Raw genomic sequence first — 14,982 nt, forward strand, 5'->3', positions numbered from 1 at the left:
GACCCATATGCTGCCGTGCTTATAATAAATGCATCAATGTTTACCTTTAACAAATTCCATCACCTCTGAGAATTTTAGCAAAAGTTTTGTCTGTATTCGATATTAATAACATGTGATGTAAATGGATGAGGATTACTGTAAATCCTGACTTCCTGCGAGCTGGAATTGGAAGTTATTTAATTGCAAAGTGGATTTTATATTTCAGTCCTCAGCACAGAGCTAGAAAAAACTGGTTTGCCTGATTCCTCCTGTATATCCTTTACAGAATGACTCAAGAGTAGATTATCAGCTTGTGAGACTGATGTTTCTGTTCTGATAAATAATTGCACTCTCATGAATTCATTAGATTATGCTCTGACTATGGCTTCAGTTTATCATGTTTAATGGAACTATGTGGCTTAATAATGAGCCAGTATCATCAGACACAAAAGAGAAGGACTATTGGTTTCTTTGCCAAAGGTGACATTTAAATGTGACACTGCAGTGGTTCTCATCCCCTGAGTGTAAAATAAGATGATTTGTTGATCTCAGGGGCAAATTCTCTTGCGTTCAGCAACAAAGTGCACAGATACAAACATACAATGTAAAACAGAGACCACGTGCACAGACAGCACATGTAGTGCAAATAAGTAAACATTTTTTGGAAGTAAACAAAAATTTAAACAAGTTTAAGAAGTACACAAAGAAAAAATCCTGAAAATACAGTATTGTTCAACAATTAAGTTTAAATAAAGACATTTAAATCGTTAAGAATCTGATGTTAGGCTAGCTGTGGGGGCTGCATATCGACAGCAGGCATTGTGGTGTCTAACGGCAGCAGGCAGGAAAGATCCCCAGTAGCGCTTCTTAGCTCACAGTTGGGGAATGAGCTGGAGGCTGAAGGTTCTCCAAGATAGCACCCCCTGGAGTCTCGGCTGGGTTATGGACCGGGCCAGTGGGGCCAGTGCTCTGGGGGCTCGGAGCATCAGTGGCTGTGAGTCCCAACATTTATAGTGCAAGATATGAAATGCCCCCCCCCTGTGGGGTGTAAGAGAAGGAGCACTGAGAGGTAACAGTGTTACAGCCCACTAGCATACATGTCTCTCTGGGTCTATAGTCAGGCCATAACATAAAGTAACCTGGGCTCCTAGCTAGGGCTGGTCAGTGGGCAGCACTGTAATATGTGTAGCTTCATAAAAAGACCTCGCCATCTTCTTTATTCACATTTTTCTTCCACAATCAGCCAGTTATTTTATACTAGAGGCCAGCAGCACACCATCCCTCCCATACAAAATGGCCACATAACAAAAAATAAACAAACAAACAAATAAATATACCGGTAAAAAGCCGCATCATTCAAGTCTAATTATGGAGGTTTTGAACAATAAAACTAAACCTTTCATATAGAAATCTAATTTTCAGGCGAGAATTTATTTCACATTGAAGCTGACTGTAAATAAGTCTGTTTGCATCAAGAGCTTCACAGCATATCAATGTACATGAAGGCAGAGCAGAAGGATAAACAGCAGTGTGATGCCGTCCCCATTGTATGAATTATATTTAAACCATGAGGGTTTGTTTCCTCTCACTGCACACAGTGTCCTGATGAAGAGAGCAGACTCCCCTGTACCCAGCAGTGTGATGCCGTCCCCATTGTATGAATTATATTTATACCATGAGGGTTTGTTTCCTCTCGCTGCCCACAGTGTCCTGATGGAGAGAGCAGACTCTCCCCTGTACCCAGCAGTGTGATGCCGTCCCCATTGTATTAATTATATTTATACCATGAGGGGTTGTTTCCTCTCACTGCCCACAGTGTCCTGATGTAGAGAGCAGACTCCCCTGTACCCAGCAGTGTGATGCCGTCCCCATTGTATGAATTATATTCATACCATGAGGGTTTGTTTCCTCTCGCTGCCCACAGTGTCCTGATGAAGAGAGCAGACTCCCCTGTACCCAGCAGTGTGATGCCGTCCCCATTGTATGAATTATATTTATACAATGAGGGTTTGTTTCCTCTCGCTGCCCACAGTGTCCTGATGAAGAGAGCAGACTCCCCTGTACCCAGCAGTGTGATGCCGTCCCCATTGTATGAATTATATTTATACAATGAGGGTTTGTTTCCTCTCGCTGCCCACAGTGTCCTGATGGAGAGAGCAGACTCCCCTGTACCCAGCTGTTTTTCCCTGAAGAGTGACAGGTCATTGGCTCAACCAATCAACTTCAGAGAGGGACCTTTTCCTACAGATCGAAGGTAAATGTGCATTTAAACAAACGTTGTTTAAAATGCTCAAACTTTCATTCAAATGGCACAGAGACACATACAAGCTATGAGGAAAATAATAATCGATACTTTATTGATCTCCGTGGGGAAATCCAAGCAGCTGGGGGTTAAGGGCCTTGCTCAAGGACCCACAGACGTGCTGAGGCTGGGTTTGAACCGGGGACCATCTGATTATAGGCTCACAAGCTTAGCCCACTGACCCATATGCTGCCGTGCTTATAATAAATGCATCAATGTTTACCTTTAACAAATTCCATCACCTCTGAGAATTTTAGCAAAAGTTTTGTCTGTATTCGATATTAATAACATGTGATGTAAATGGATGAGGATTACTGTAAATCCTGACTTCCTGCGAGCTGGAATTGGAAGTTATTTAATTGCAAAGTGGATTTTATATTTCAGTCCTCAGCACAGAGCTAGAAAAAACTGGTTTGCCTGATTCCTCCTGTATATCCTTTACAGAATGACTCAAGAGTAGATTATCAGCTTGTGAGACTGATGTTTCTGTTCTGATAAATAATTGCACTCTCATGAATTCATTAGATTATGCTCTGACTATGGCTTCAGTTTATCATGTTTAATGGAACTATGTGGCTTAATAATGAGCCAGTATCATCAGACACAAAAGAGAAGGACTATTGGTTTCTTTGCCAAAGGTGACATTTAAATGTGACACTGCAGTGGTTCTCATCCCCTGAGTGTAAAATAAGATGATTTGTTGATCTCAGGGGCAAATTCTCTTGCGTTCAGCAACAAAGTGCACAGATACAAACATACAATGTAAAACAGAGACCACGTGCACAGACAGCACATGTAGTGCAAATAAGTAAACATTTTTTGGAAGTAAACAAAAATTTAAACAAGTTTAAGAAGTACACAAAGAAAAAATCCTGAAAATACAGTATTGTTCAACAATTAAGTTTAAATAAAGACATTTAAATCGTTAAGAATCTGATGTTAGGCTAGCTGTGGGGGCTGCATATCGACAGCAGGCATTGTGGTGTCTAACGGCAGCAGGCAGGAAAGATCCCCAGTAGCGCTTCTTAGCTCACAGTTGGGGAATGAGCTGGAGGCTGAAGGTTCTCCAAGATAGCACCCCCTGGAGTCTCGGCTGGGTTATGGACCGGGCCAGTGGGGCCAGTGCTCTGGGGGCTCGGAGCATCAGTGGCTGTGAGTCCCAACATTTATAGTGCAAGATATGAAATGCCCCCCCCCTGTGGGGTGTAAGAGAAGGAGCACTGAGAGGTAACAGTGTTACAGCCCACTAGCATACATGTCTCTCTGGGTCTATAGTCAGGCCATAACATAAAGTAACCTGGGCTCCTAGCTAGGGCTGGTCAGTGGGCAGCACTGTAATATGTGTAGCTTCATAAAAAGACCTCGCCATCTTCTTTATTCACATTTTTCTTCCACAATCAGCCAGTTATTTTATACTAGAGGCCAGCAGCACACCATCCCTCCCATACAAAATGGCCACATAACAAAAAATAAACAAACAAACAAATAAATATACCGGTAAAAAGCCGCATCATTCAAGTCTAATTATGGAGGTTTTGAACAATAAAACTAAACCTTTCATATAGAAATCTAATTTTCAGGCGAGAATTTATTTCACATTGAAGCTGACTGTAAATAAGTCTGTTTGCATCAAGAGCTTCACAGCATATCAATGTACATGAAGGCAGAGCAGAAGGATAAACAGCAGTGTGATGCCGTCCCCATTGTATGAATTATATTTAAACCATGAGGGTTTGTTTCCTCTCACTGCACACAGTGTCCTGATGAAGAGAGCAGACTCCCCTGTACCCAGCAGTGTGATGCCGTCCCCATTGTATGAATTATATTTATACCATGAGGGTTTGTTTCCTCTCGCTGCCCACAGTGTCCTGATGGAGAGAGCAGACTCTCCCCTGTACCCAGCAGTGTGATGCCGTCCCCATTGTATTAATTATATTTATACCATGAGGGGTTGTTTCCTCTCACTGCCCACAGTGTCCTGATGTAGAGAGCAGACTCCCCTGTACCCAGCAGTGTGATGCCGTCCCCATTGTATGAATTATATTCATACCATGAGGGTTTGTTTCCTCTCGCTGCCCACAGTGTCCTGATGGAGAGAGCAGACTCTCCCCTGTACCCAGCAGTGTGATGCCGTCCCCATTGTATTAATTATATTTATACCATGAGGGTTTGTTTCCTCTCACTGCCCACAGTGTCCTGATGTAGAGAGCAGACTCCCCTGTACCCAGCAGTGTGATGCCGTCCCCATTGTATGAATTATATTTATACCATGAGGGTTTGTTTCCTCTCGCTGCCCACAGTGTCCTGATGAAGAGAGCAGACTCCCCTGTACCCAGCAGTGTGATGCCGTCCCCATTGTATGAATTATATTTATACAATGAGGGTTTGTTTCCTCTCGCTGCCCACAGTGTCCTGATGAAGAGAGCAGACTCCCCTGTACCCAGCAGTGTGATGCCGTCCCCATTGTATGAATTATATTTATACAATGAGGGTTTGTTTCCTCTCGCTGCCCACAGTGTCCTGATGGAGAGAGCAGACTCCCCTGTACCCAGCTGTTTTTCCCTGAAGAGTGACAGGTCATTGGCTCAACCAATCAACTTCAGAGAGGGACCTTTTCCTACAGATCGAAGGTAAATGTGCATTTAAACAAACGTTGTTTAAAATGCTCAAACTTTCATTCAAATGGCACAGAGACACATACAAGCTATGAGGAAAATAATAATCGATACTTTATTGATCTCCGTGGGGAAATCCAAGCAGCTGGGGGTTAAGGGCCTTGCTCAAGGACCCACAGACGTGCTGAGGCTGGGTTTGAACCGGGGACCATCTGATTATAGGCTCACAAGCTTAGCCCACTGACCCATATGCTGCCGTGCTTATAATAAATGCATCAATGTTTACCTTTAACAAATTCCATCACCTCTGAGAATTTTAGCAAAAGTTTTGTCTGTATTCGATATTAATAACATGTGATGTAAATGGATGAGGATTACTGTAAATCCTGACTTCCTGCGAGCTGGAATTGGAAGTTATTTAATTGCAAAGTGGATTTTATATTTCAGTCCTCAGCACAGAGCTAGAAAAAACTGGTTTGCCTGATTCCTCCTGTATATCCTTTACAGAATGACTCAAGAGTAGATTATCAGCTTGTGAGACTGATGTTTCTGTTCTGATAAATAATTGCACTCTCATGAATTCATTAGATTATGCTCTGACTATGGCTTCAGTTTATCATGTTTAATGGAACTATGTGGCTTAATAATGAGCCAGTATCATCAGACACAAAAGAGAAGGACTATTGGTTTCTTTGCCAAAGGTGACATTTAAATGTGACACTGCAGTGGTTCTCATCCCCTGAGTGTAAAATAAGATGATTTGTTGATCTCAGGGGCAAATTCTCTTGCGTTCAGCAACAAAGTGCACAGATACAAACATACAATGTAAAACAGAGACCACGTGCACAGACAGCACATGTAGTGCAAATAAGTAAACATTTTTTGGAAGTAAACAAAAATTTAAACAAGTTTAAGAAGTACACAAAGAAAAAATCCTGAAAATACAGTATTGTTCAACAATTAAGTTTAAATAAAGACATTTAAATCGTTAAGAATCTGATGTTAGGCTAGCTGTGGGGGCTGCATATCGACAGCAGGCATTGTGGTGTCTAACGGCAGCAGGCAGGAAAGATCCCCAGTAGCGCTTCTTAGCTCACGGTGGGGGAATGAGCTGTTGGCTGAAGGTGCCCCAAGATAGCGCCCCCTGGAGCCTCGGCTGGGTTATGGACCGGGCCAGTAGGGCCAGTGCCCTGGGGGTTCGGAGCATCAGTGGCTGTGAGTCCCAACATTTATAGTGCAAGCTATGAAATGCGCCCCCCTGTGGGGTGTAAGAGAAGGAGCACTGAGAGGTAACAGTGTTACAGCCCACTAGCATACATGTCTCTCTGGGTCTATAGTCAGGCCATAACATAAAGTAACCTGGGCTCCTAGCTAGGGCTGGTCAGTGGGCAGCACTGTAATATGTGTAGCTTCATAAAAAGACCTCGCCATCTTCTTTATTCACATTTTTCTTCCACAATCAGCCAGTTATTTTATACTAGAGGCCAGCAGCACACCATCCCTCCCATACAAAATGGCCACATAACAAAAAATAAACAAACAAACAAATAAATATACCGGTAAAAAGCCGCATCATTCAAGTCTAATTATGGAGGTTTTGAACAATAAAACTAAACCTTTCATATAGAAATCTAATTTTCAGGCGAGAATTTATTTCACATTGAAGCTGACTGTAAATAAGTCTGTTTGCATCAAGAGCTTCACAGCATATCAATGTACATGAAGGCAGAGCAGAAGGATAAACAGCAGTGTGATGCCGTCCCCATTGTATGAATTATGTTTAAACCATGAGGGTTTGTTTCCTCTCACTGCCCACAGTGTCCTGATGAAGAGAGCAGACTCCCCTGTACCCAGCAGTGTGATGCCGTCCCCATTGTATGAATTATATTTATACCATGAGGGTTTGTTTCCTCTCGCTGCCCACAGTGTCCTGATGGAGAGAGCAGACTCTCCCCTGTACCCAGCAGTGTGATGCCGTCCCCATTGTATTAATTATATTTATACCATGAGGGTTTGTTTCCTCTCACTGCCCACAGTGTCCTGATGTAGAGAGCAGACTCCCCTGTACCCAGCAGTGTGATGCCGTCCCCATTGTATGAATTATATTTATACTATGAGGGTTTGTTTCCTCTCGCTGCCCACAGTGTCCTGATGAAGAGAGCAGACTCCCCTGTACCCAGCAGTGTGATGCCGTCCCCATTGTATGAATTATATTTATACAATGAGGGTTTGTTTCCTCTCGCTGCCCACAGTGTCCTGATGAAGAGAGCAGACTCCCCTGTACCCAGCAGTGTGATGCCGTCCCCATTGTATGAATTATATTTATACAATGAGGGTTTGTTTCCTCTCGCTGCCCACAGTGTCCTGATGGAGAGAGCAGACTCCCCTGTACCCAGCTGTTTTTCCCTGAAGAGTGACAGGTCATTGGCTCAACCAATCAACTTCAGAGAGGGACCTTTTCCTACAGATCGAAGGTAAATGTGCATTTAAACAAACGTTGTTTAAAATGCTCAAACTTTCATTCAAATGGCACAGAGACACATACAAGCTATGAGGAAAATAATAATCGATACTTTATTGATCTCCGTGGGGAAATCCAAGCAGCTGGGGGTTAAGGGCCTTGCTCAAGGACCCACAGACGTGCTGAGGCTGGGTTTGAACCGGGGACCATCTGATTATAGGCTCACAAGCTTAGCCCACTGACCCATATGCTGCCGTGCTTATAATAAATGCATCAATGTTTACCTTTAACAAATTCCATCACCTCTGAGAATTTTAGCAAAAGTTTTGTCTGTATTCGATATTAATAACATGTGATGTAAATGGATGAGGATTACTGTAAATCCTGACTTCCTGCGAGCTGGAATTGGAAGTTATTTAATTGCAAAGTGGATTTTATATTTCAGTCCTCAGCACAGAGCTAGAAAAAACTGGTTTGCCTGATTCCTCCTGTATATCCTTTACAGAATGACTCAAGAGTAGATTATCAGCTTGTGAGACTGATGTTTCTGTTCTGATAAATAATTGCACTCTCATGAATTCATTAGATTATGCTCTGACTATGGCTTCAGTTTATCATGTTTAATGGAACTATGTGGCTTAATAATGAGCCAGTATCATCAGACACAAAAGAGAAGGACTATTGGTTTCTTTGCCAAAGGTGACATTTAAATGTGACACTGCAGTGGTTCTCATCCCCTGAGTGTAAAATAAGATGATTTGTTGATCTCAGGGGCAAATTCTCTTGCGTTCAGCAACAAAGTGCACAGATACAAACATACAATGTAAAACAGAGACCACGTGCACAGACAGCACATGTAGTGCAAATAAGTAAACATTTTTTGGAAGTAAACAAAAATTTAAACAAGTTTAAGAAGTACACAAAGAAAAAATCCTGAAAATACAGTATTGTTCAACAATTAAGTTTAAATAAAGACATTTAAATCGTTAAGAATCTGATGTTAGGCTAGCTGTGGGGGCTGCATATCGACAGCAGGCATTGTGGTGTCTAACGGCAGCAGGCAGGAAAGATCCCCAGTAGCGCTTCTTAGCTCACAGTTGGGGAATGAGCTGGAGGCTGAAGGTTCTCCAAGATAGCACCCCCTGGAGTCTCGGCTGGGTTATGGACCGGGCCAGTGGGGCCAGTGCTCTGGGGGCTCGGAGCATCAGTGGCTGTGAGTCCCAACATTTATAGTGCAAGATATGAAATGCCCCCCCCCTGTGGGGTGTAAGAGAAGGAGCACTGAGAGGTAACAGTGTTACAGCCCACTAGCATACATGTCTCTCTGGGTCTATAGTCAGGCCATAACATAAAGTAACCTGGGCTCCTAGCTAGGGCTGGTCAGTGGGCAGCACTGTAATATGTGTAGCTTCATAAAAAGACCTCGCCATCTTCTTTATTCACATTTTTCTTCCACAATCAGCCAGTTATTTTATACTAGAGGCCAGCAGCACACCATCCCTCCCATACAAAATGGCCACATAACAAAAAATAAACAAACAAACAAATAAATATACCGGTAAAAAGCCGCATCATTCAAGTCTAATTATGGAGGTTTTGAACAATAAAACTAAACCTTTCATATAGAAATCTAATTTTCAGGCGAGAATTTATTTCACATTGAAGCTGACTGTAAATAAGTCTGTTTGCATCAAGAGCTTCACAGCATATCAATGTACATGAAGGCAGAGCAGAAGGATAAACAGCAGTGTGATGCCGTCCCCATTGTATGAATTATATTTAAACCATGAGGGTTTGTTTCCTCTCACTGCACACAGTGTCCTGATGAAGAGAGCAGACTCCCCTGTACCCAGCAGTGTGATGCCGTCCCCATTGTATGAATTATATTTATACCATGAGGGTTTGTTTCCTCTCGCTGCCCACAGTGTCCTGATGGAGAGAGCAGACTCTCCCCTGTACCCAGCAGTGTGATGCCGTCCCCATTGTATTAATTATATTTATACCATGAGGGGTTGTTTCCTCTCACTGCCCACAGTGTCCTGATGTAGAGAGCAGACTCCCCTGTACCCAGCAGTGTGATGCCGTCCCCATTGTATGAATTATATTCATACCATGAGGGTTTGTTTCCTCTCGCTGCCCACAGTGTCCTGATGAAGAGAGCAGACTCCCCTGTACCCAGCAGTGTGATGCCGTCCCCATTGTATGAATTATATTTATACAATGAGGGTTTGTTTCCTCTCGCTGCCCACAGTGTCCTGATGAAGAGAGCAGACTCCCCTGTACCCAGCAGTGTGATGCCGTCCCCATTGTATGAATTATATTTATACAATGAGGGTTTGTTTCCTCTCGCTGCCCACAGTGTCCTGATGGAGAGAGCAGACTCCCCTGTACCCAGCTGTTTTTCCCTGAAGAGTGACAGGTCATTGGCTCAACCAATCAACTTCAGAGAGGGACCTTTTCCTACAGATCGAAGGTAAATGTGCATTTAAACAAACGTTGTTTAAAATGCTCAAACTTTCATTCAAATGGCACAGAGACACATACAAGCTATGAGGAAAATAATAATCGATACTTTATTGATCTCCGTGGGGAAATCCAAGCAGCTGGGGGTTAAGGGCCTTGCTCAAGGACCCACAGACGTGCTGAGGCTGGGTTTGAACCGGGGACCATCTGATTATAGGCTCACAAGCTTAGCCCACTGACCCATATGCTGCCGTGCTTATAATAAATGCATCAATGTTTACCTTTAACAAATTCCATCACCTCTGAGAATTTTAGCAAAAGTTTTGTCTGTATTCGATATTAATAACATGTGATGTAAATGGATGAGGATTACTGTAAATCCTGACTTCCTGCGAGCTGGAATTGGAAGTTATTTAATTGCAAAGTGGATTTTATATTTCAGTCCTCAGCACAGAGCTAGAAAAAACTGGTTTGCCTGATTCCTCCTGTATATCCTTTACAGAATGACTCAAGAGTAGATTATCAGCTTGTGAGACTGATGTTTCTGTTCTGATAAATAATTGCACTCTCATGAATTCATTAGATTATGCTCTGACTATGGCTTCAGTTTATCATGTTTAATGGAACTATGTGGCTTAATAATGAGCCAGTATCATCAGACACAAAAGAGAAGGACTATTGGTTTCTTTGCCAAAGGTGACATTTAAATGTGACACTGCAGTGGTTCTCATCCCCTGAGTGTAAAATAAGATGATTTGTTGATCTCAGGGGCAAATTCTCTTGCGTTCAGCAACAAAGTGCACAGATACAAACATACAATGTAAAACAGAGACCACGTGCACAGACAGCACATGTAGTGCAAATAAGTAAACATTTTTTGGAAGTAAACAAAAATTTAAACAAGTTTAAGAAGTACACAAAGAAAAAATCCTGAAAATACAGTATTGTTCAACAATTAAGTTTAAATAAAGACATTTAAATCGTTAAGAATCTGATGTTAGGCTAGCTGTGGGGGCTGCATATCGACAGCAGGCATTGTGGTGTCTAACGGCAGCAGGCAGGAAAGATCCCCAGTAGCGCTTCTTAGCTCACAGTTGGGGAATGAGCTGGAGGCTGAAGGTTCTCCAAGATAGCACCCCCTGGAGTCTCGGCTGGGTTATGGACCGGGCCAGTGGGGCCAGTGCTCTGGGGGCTCGGAGCATCAGTGGCTGTGAGTCCCAACATTTATAGTGCAAGATATGAAATGCCCCCCCCCTGTGGGGTGTAAGAGAAGGAGCACTGAGAGGTAACAGTGTTACAGCCCACTAGCATACATGTCTCTCTGGGTCTATAGTCAGGCCATAACATAAAGTAACCTGGGCTCCTAGCTAGGGCTGGTCAGTGGGCAGCACTGTAATATGTGTAGCTTCATAAAAAGACCTCGCCATCTTCTTTATTCACATTTTTCTTCCACAATCAGCCAGTTATTTTATACTAGAGGCCAGCAGCACACCATCCCTCCCATACAAAATGGCCACATAACAAAAAATAAACAAACAAACAAATAAATATACCGGTAAAAAGCCGCATCATTCAAGTCTAATTATGGAGGTTTTGAACAATAAAACTAAACCTTTCATATAGAAATCTAATTTTCAGGCGAGAATTTATTTCACATTGAAGCTGACTGTAAATAAGTCTGTTTGCATCAAGAGCTTCACAGCATATCAATGTACATGAAGGCAGAGCAGAAGGATAAACAGCAGTGTGATGCCGTCCCCATTGTATGAATTATATTTAAACCATGAGGGTTTGTTTCCTCTCACTGCACACAGTGTCCTGATGAAGAGAGCAGACTCCCCTGTACCCAGCAGTGTGATGCCGTCCCCATTGTATGAATTATATTTATACCATGAGGGTTTGTTTCCTCTCGCTGCCCACAGTGTCCTGATGGAGAGAGCAGACTCTCCCCTGTACCCAGCAGTGTGATGCCGTCCCCATTGTATTAATTATATTTATACCATGAGGGGTTGTTTCCTCTCACTGCCCACAGTGTCCTGATGTAGAGAGCAGACTCCCCTGTACCCAGCAGTGTGATGCCGTCCCCATTGTATGAATTATATTCATACCATGAGGGTTTGTTTCCTCTCGCTGCCCACAGTGTCCTGATGAAGAGAGCAGACTCCCCTGTACCCAGCAGTGTGATGCCGTCCCCATTGTATGAATTATATTTATACAATGAGGGTTTGTTTCCTCTCGCTGCCCACAGTGTCCTGATGAAGAGAGCAGACTCCCCTGTACCCAGCAGTGTGATGCCGTCCCCATTGTATGAATTATATTTATACAATGAGGGTTTGTTTCCTCTCGCTGCCCACAGTGTCCTGATGGAGAGAGCAGACTCCCCTGTACCCAGCTGTTTTTCCCTGAAGAGTGACAGGTCATTGGCTCAACCAATCAACTTCAGAGAGGGACCTTTTCCTACAGATCGAAGGTAAATGTGCATTTAAACAAACGTTGTTTAAAATGCTCAAACTTTCATTCAAATGGCACAGAGACACATACAAGCTATGAGGAAAATAATAATCGATACTTTATTGATCTCCGTGGGGAAATCCAAGCAGCTGGGGGTTAAGGGCCTTGCTCAAGGACCCACAGACGTGCTGAGGCTGGGTTTGAACCGGGGACCATCTGATTATAGGCTCACAAGCTTAGCCCACTGACCCATATGCTGCCGTGCTTATAATAAATGCATCAATGTTTACCTTTAACAAATTCCATCACCTCTGAGAATTTTAGCAAAAGTTTTGTCTGTATTCGATATTAATAACATGTGATGTAAATGGATGAGGATTACTGTAAATCCTGACTTCCTGCGAGCTGGAATTGGAAGTTATTTAATTGCAAAGTGGATTTTATATTTCAGTCCTCAGCACAGAGCTAGAAAAAACTGGTTTGCCTGATTCCTCCTGTATATCCTTTACAGAATGACTCAAGAGTAGATTATCAGCTTGTGAGACTGATGTTTCTGTTCTGATAAATAATTGCACTCTCATGAATTCATTAGATTATGCTCTGACTATGGCTTCAGTTTATCATGTTTAATGGAACTATGTGGCTTAATAATGAGCCAGTATCATCAGACACAAAAGAGAAGGACTATTGGTTTCTTTGCCAAAGGTGACATTTAAATGTGACACTGCAGTGGTTCTCATCCCCTGAGTGTAAAATAAGATGATTTGTTGATCTCAGGGGCAAATTCTCTTGCGTTCAGCAACAAAGTGCACAGATACAAACATACAATGTAAAACAGAGACCACGTGCACAGACAGCACATGTAGTGCAAATAAGTAAACATTTTTTGGAAGTAAACAAAAATTTAAACAAGTTTAAGAAGTACACAAAGAAAAAATCCTGAAAATACAGTATTGTTCAACAATTAAGTTTAAATAAAGACATTTAAATCGTTAAGAATCTGATGTTAGGCTAGCTGTGGGGGCTGCATATCGACAGCAGGCATTGTGGTGTCTAACGGCAGCAGGCAGGAAAGATCCCCAGTAGCGCTTCTTAGCTCACAGTTGGGGAATGAGCTGGAGGCTGAAGGTTCTCCAAGATAGCGCCCCCTGGAGTCTCGGCTGGGTTATGGACCGGGCCAGTGGGGCCAGTGCCCTGGGGGCTCGGAGCATCAGTGGCTGTGAGTCCCAACATTTATAGTGCAAGCTATGAAATGCCCCCCCCCTGTGGGGTGTAACAGAAAGAGCACTGAGAAGATACAGTGTTACAGCCCACTAGCATACATGTCTCTCTGGGCCTATAGTCAGGCCATAACATACAGTAACCTGGGCTCCTAGCTAGGGCTGCTCAGTGGGCAGCACTGTAATATGTGTAGCTTCATAAGGTTTAATAAGTGTGATGCCTTCCCCATTGTATGAATTATATTTATACCATGAGGGTTTGTTTCCTCTCACTGCCCACAGTGTCCTGATGAAGAGAGCAGACTCCCCTGTACCCAGCAGTGTGATGCCGTCCCCATTGTATGAATTATATTTATACCATGAGGGTTTGTTTCCTCTCACTGCCCACAGTGTCCTGATGAAGAGAGCAGACTCCCCTGTACCCAGCAGTGTGATGCCGTCCCCATTGTATGAATTATATTTATACCATGAGGGTTTGTTTCCTCTCACTGCCCACAGTGTCCTGATGAAGAGAGCAGACTCCCCTGTACCCAGCTGTTTTTCCCTGAAGAGTGACAGGTCATTGGCTCAACCAATCAACTTCAGAGAGGGACCTTTTCCTGCAGATCAAAGGTAGATGTGCATTTAAACAAACATTGTTTAAAACGCTCAAACTTTCATTCAGATGGCACAGAGACACATGACCCCCAGTGTTATGGCCACAGAGAGCGACCCAGAGTGTTCTGGCTGAGGCTGTCATGGTGTTAAGTAGCATCCGGTACCAATAGGCAGTTGGCGGGGACCGCATGAGTCAGCAGTCTGACCTGGAGGCAGCCATGACATGAGAGGGGGCCGCATGAGTCAGAACTCTACATGCTATCCATGCAGACAGAGTCGGCTTATGTATTTACATCAACAAAGAATGGTGTGGAAACACAGGTATGATCACCAATCACTGTTCCTCGCTGATGGAATTTGTGGCAGTGAAGTGCAGACCTTATTATTCGCTGCGGGAGTGCAGCATCATTGTTATTATGGCGGTGTACATTCCCCCCGATGCTAATGCTAAGGAGGCGCGACGCGAGCTGTACGAAGCCATCAGTGACCTGCAGTCTCTCCACCCTGAGGGATTTTTCATCATTGCCGGGGACTTTAATAAAGCAAATTTAAAGTCTGTTTTGCCCAAACTCCACCAACATGTTAAGTTCACAGCTAGAGGAGCTGATATACTGGACTTGGTTTCCACGAACACTAAATCTAGCCGACGTCCTTGTGGACATCTTCAACACCTCCCGGAGGCAAGCTGTCATCCCGCAGTGCTTCAAGACCACCACCATCAGACCTGTTCCAGAGAAGGCCACCGTCTCTGAGCTCAACGACTACCGTTCAGTAGCACTTACTCCAATCACCATGAAGTCCTTTGAGCGACTAGTCCTGAGCCACATCAAGGAGCAGCTCCCCCTCATGCTAGATCCACTGCAGTTTGCATACTGCATGAACAGATCAACAGAC

General features: G+C 43.4%; 1 protein-coding gene across 50 annotated transcripts in view; it reads left to right on the forward strand.

Moving 5' to 3' along the window:
• Positions 1-14,982, forward strand: part of LOC125726955 (NACHT, LRR and PYD domains-containing protein 3-like) — a 143,498-nt gene that overhangs the window by 96,452 nt on the left and 32,064 nt on the right. For 27 of the 50 annotated variants that reach the window (XM_049003459.1, XM_049003486.1, XM_049003485.1 and 24 more), the window contains one exon: positions 13,990-14,103. The exons of 3 other annotated variants lie outside the window; for them this stretch is intronic. In XM_049003459.1, the coding sequence (XP_048859416.1) occupies positions 13,990-14,103 (114 nt within the window). Of the gene's footprint in view, positions 1-2,119; positions 2,234-4,797; positions 4,912-7,256; positions 7,371-9,716; positions 9,831-12,176; positions 12,291-13,989; positions 14,104-14,982 lie in introns of all 50 variants that reach the window. 20 more of the 50 variants (XM_049003487.1, XM_049003478.1, XM_049003467.1 and 17 more) reach the window with 10 other exon arrangements.

Source organism: Brienomyrus brachyistius, unplaced genomic scaffold (assembly GCF_023856365.1).
Source record: "Brienomyrus brachyistius isolate T26 unplaced genomic scaffold, BBRACH_0.4 scaffold81, whole genome shotgun sequence".
Taxonomy (NCBI): domain Eukaryota; kingdom Metazoa; phylum Chordata; class Actinopteri; order Osteoglossiformes; family Mormyridae; genus Brienomyrus; species Brienomyrus brachyistius.